General features: G+C 64.8%; 1 protein-coding gene across 1 annotated transcript in view; it reads right to left on the bottom strand.

Moving 5' to 3' along the window:
* Positions 1–6: 6 nt before the first annotated feature.
* The window catches only part of TARBP2 (TARBP2, RISC loading complex RNA binding subunit), a 2433-nt gene continuing 1253 nt past the window's right edge, over positions 7–1186 (bottom strand). Inside the window, exons 2-4 of the mRNA XM_017729410.1 lie at positions 1114–1186; positions 448–565; positions 7–370 (exon numbers count right to left, since the gene is read on the bottom strand). The exon at positions 1114–1186 is cut by the window's right edge and continues 36 nt beyond it. Coding sequence (XP_017584899.1) covers positions 162–370; positions 448–565; positions 1114–1186 — 400 coding nt within the window. The 3' untranslated portion in view covers positions 7–161. The remainder of the gene's footprint in view (positions 371–447; positions 566–1113) is intronic.

Below are 1186 nucleotides of genomic sequence, written 5' to 3' on the forward strand. Positions count from 1 at the left end.
TGGGGGGGGGGGGCCGGGGGCCCTCGGGCTCCTGCCGAGCCCCTGGGGGACCGTCCCGCCCCCCCCGAGGCACGGGAATCCCCCCGGGAATATGGGAACAGCAGGACACCCGCGGGGCCACGCTCAGCCGCTCACGGCCCCAAACCCAGTGGGTGCCCTCCCTACACCCCTGGAGAGGGGCACTCTGGGGTGACTCCGGGGTGGCTTTGGGGTGCCCGTGTCCCCCCCAGTGTCCCCAGTACCATGTTGAACTGGTCCTCCTCGCCCTCGGCCTCGCTGCCGTCCCGCGGCTCCATGGGGACGTTGTGGATCCGCACGAGCATCTTGGCGGCTGCGTTGCGCTTCGCCAGCTTCTTGGAGGTGCCGCTGCCTGCGGAGGGGGCTGGGGGTGAGCCGGGACCCCCCAGAACCCCCCCAGTAGCCCCCGGGGGTCCCTTCCCCCCTCACCGATCTCCACGAATCTCTCCACGCGGCACGTCATGGTGAACTCCTTGCGGTGCGCCGGCCCCGACTCCTGCGTCACCGTGTACTCGGGCAGGCGCCAGCCCTTCTGCACCACCAGCTCCTGGGCACAGGGACAGGGCCACCCCCGCGCAGGGACAGCCCCACAACAGCCATCAGTGGCCCCACAAGGGGGGTAACGGGCCGCAAAATGGAGATAACTGGCCCAAAATGGGCATAACTGGCCCAAGATGGGGATAACCAGCCCCAAAAGGGCCATAACTGTCCCCAGAATAGTGATAACCAGCCCAAAGCAGGAATAACTGTCCCTTAAATGGGGATAACCGGCCCCAAAAGGGGAATAACTGTCCCTAAATGGGGATATTCAGCCCCAAAACGGGTAATGGGTCTGAAATGGGGAGAACCATCCTCAAAATGGAGGTAACTGACCCCAAAAGGAGGCAACTGACCCCAAAACAAGAATAACTGTCCCAAAAAGGAGGAAGAGACCCCAAAGGCCATTGTCCCCTCCCCCCCAAATAGGTGAGGTCACCTCCCCAAGGGCCATGTCCCCTCCTGGCCAGGTCATCACCCCAAAATGGGAACGGCTCCCAAACCAGGGAAGGGAGGGGGGTTGGTGTCCCCTTGTGTCCCCTCCCTGGGGTCACCCACCTGCAGAGCCCCCACAGGGTTACACTCGGACTGGGGGGGGGGCACCGGAGTCTTCATCTCCAGCGGGGGGGCC

This window comes from Corvus brachyrhynchos, unplaced genomic scaffold (genome assembly GCF_000691975.1).
Source record: "Corvus brachyrhynchos isolate BGI_N302 unplaced genomic scaffold, ASM69197v1 scaffold830, whole genome shotgun sequence".
In the NCBI taxonomy this organism is placed as follows: domain Eukaryota; kingdom Metazoa; phylum Chordata; class Aves; order Passeriformes; family Corvidae; genus Corvus; species Corvus brachyrhynchos.